Source organism: Hylobates moloch, unplaced genomic scaffold (assembly GCF_009828535.3).
Source record: "Hylobates moloch isolate HMO894 unplaced genomic scaffold, HMol_V3 SCAFFOLD_1201, whole genome shotgun sequence".
NCBI lineage: Eukaryota > Metazoa > Chordata > Mammalia > Primates > Hylobatidae > Hylobates > Hylobates moloch.
The window spans coordinates 1-2,034 of record NW_026653476.1 but is presented as its reverse complement, the minus strand read 5'-3'; the positions used below and the strand labels follow the sequence as shown (position 1 = coordinate 2,034).

General features: G+C 62.6%; 1 protein-coding gene across 1 annotated transcript; it reads left to right on the top strand.

Annotated features, from left to right (window-relative positions):
- Positions 1 to 409: 409 nt before the first annotated feature.
- Positions 410 to 2,029, top strand: LOC116464654 (exonuclease GOR-like; the record flags this gene model as incomplete). Its single annotated transcript, XM_032147915.1, has 1 exon — positions 410 to 2,029. A coding segment is annotated over exon 1 (1,572 nt), but the record flags the coding sequence as incomplete, so codon positions are not given.
- Between the last annotated feature and the right edge of the window lie 5 nt (positions 2,030 to 2,034).

Below are 2,034 nucleotides of genomic sequence, written 5' to 3'. Positions count from 1 at the left end.
AGGCAAGCCCAGACAGATCCTGCCCTCTAGCAGGCAGCAGCAGAGGGCTGGCCCAGTCCCGGCTCCGTGGGGGTGCTGTGTGGGCCCGAGCAAGTTGACCAACCTGCCTGAAACACAATGTGCGGCTATGTGGCTCAGTTCCACTAGCCATTATGGTACTGCTGCGCAGGGACGGTTAATCACCTCAGGAAAAGCAAGCTAGCTCCAAGGTTAGCAAGCAGGAGTTCGGGTTGCTTCCATTGGCAGACCCTGAGCCCCCCCGCAAGCTGGAGTCTGGTGGAAGATGAGGTTCAGTGTGATTGGATCGAGGTAGCAACGTAATCAAGGACAAGTCCCACCCTCTCTCACAGTAGAGCCCTGTGCGTATATAAAGGCGGTGCGCATCCGCGGCGGCACTCCTTGAAGCCGCCAGTTGGGAGAGGAGCAGAGCCACGCAGGTGCTCCCGAAGGCAGCGAGATGTTGCGAGCCACAGCTCCCTGCTGGTTCCCACCCGGCTATCCAGAAGCGAAGAAGGTGGCCGAGGAGGCGGCCCTGGAGGCTCCAGAATTCCCACTGCCCTCTCATCAGCCTGCCCAGAGCTTCGGGCTGTGGGTGCCCCAGATGGACAAGCAGGCCTCAGCATCTGTGGGGACCCAGACGGAGCCCGAGAATAGGGGTCCGGCGGTGCCCCCAGCGTGGCCCGAGATGGTGACGGAGGCTTGGTGCTTCCCTGCGCAGAGGGGATCGGCCTGCTGCCTGCCAGCCGCCCCAAAGCTGGCAGAGAGACCCTCCGCCGTCCGCATCTCAGCCCCCAGGGAGAGGAAGAGGATCGCCCACTTTCACAGCCCTTGCTTGGCCACCGGTGCCACAGATGCCAAGAGAACCCGGGTGGCCAGCAGAAGCCAACGCTCCAATGGCTCCAAGGTCGGCAGACAGCCACGGAAGACGCCCAACAGGTCGCGGATGGCAGGCAAGACCTCCACCACCATCGGCTCTAAGCGGATCGTCCGTCGTCCATCCTTACCGCCTTTGAAGAAACCCATTATCCTCCGAAGGTCGGGGTGCCAAGTCCCCACCGTCATCCGCCGAGGCTATCTCCAACTGTTCACCAAAGAGTGTCTCAAGTTCTGCGCCTCCAAGCAGGAGGCCGAGGAGAAGGCTCTGAACGAGGAGAAGGCGGCCTACGACTGCAGCCCCAACAAGAACGTCTACCTGAATGTGGTCCTGAACACCCTCAAGAGACTGAAGGGCCTGACCCCCAGCTCCATGCCCGGCCTCAGCAGGGCCGCCCTGTACAGCCGCCTCCAGGAGTTCCTGCTCACCCAGGACCAGCTCAAGGAGAACGGCTACCCCTTCCCGCACCCCGAGCAGCCCGGAGGCGCCGTCCTCTTCACTGGCCAGGGGAAGGGGCCCGGCCACTCCTCCTGCAGGGTCTGCTGCCGTTGTGGCACCGAGTACCTGGTGTCCTCCTCGGGCCGCTGTGTACGCGAGCAGTTGTGTTATTACCACTGGGGGCGGGTCCGCTCGAGCCAAGTGGCTGGAGGCCGGGTCAGCCAGTACACCTGCTGTGCAGCGGCTCCTGGCTCCGTGGGCTGCCAGGTGGCCAAGCAGCACGTGCGGGACGGCCGCAAGGACAGCCTCGATGGCTTCGTGAAGACCTTCGAGAAAGAGTTTTCCAGAGACGCTTATCCAGGGATCTACGCCTTGGACTGTGAGATGTGCTACACCACGCACGGCCTAGAGCTGACCCGCGTCACCGTGGTGGACGCCGACATGCGAGTGGTGTACGACACCTTCGTCAAGCCCGACAACGAGATCGTGGACTACAACACCAGGTTTTCCGGAGTGACCGAGGCCGACGTCGCCAACACGAGCATCACGTTGCCCAAAGTCCAAGCCATCCTGCTGAGCTTCTTCAGCGCCCAAACCATCCTCATCGGGCACAGCCTGGAGAGCGATCTGCTGGCCCTGAAGCTCATCCACAGCACCGTGGTGGACACGGCCGTGCTCTTCCCGCACTACCTGGGTTTCCCCTACAAGCGCTCCCTCAGGAA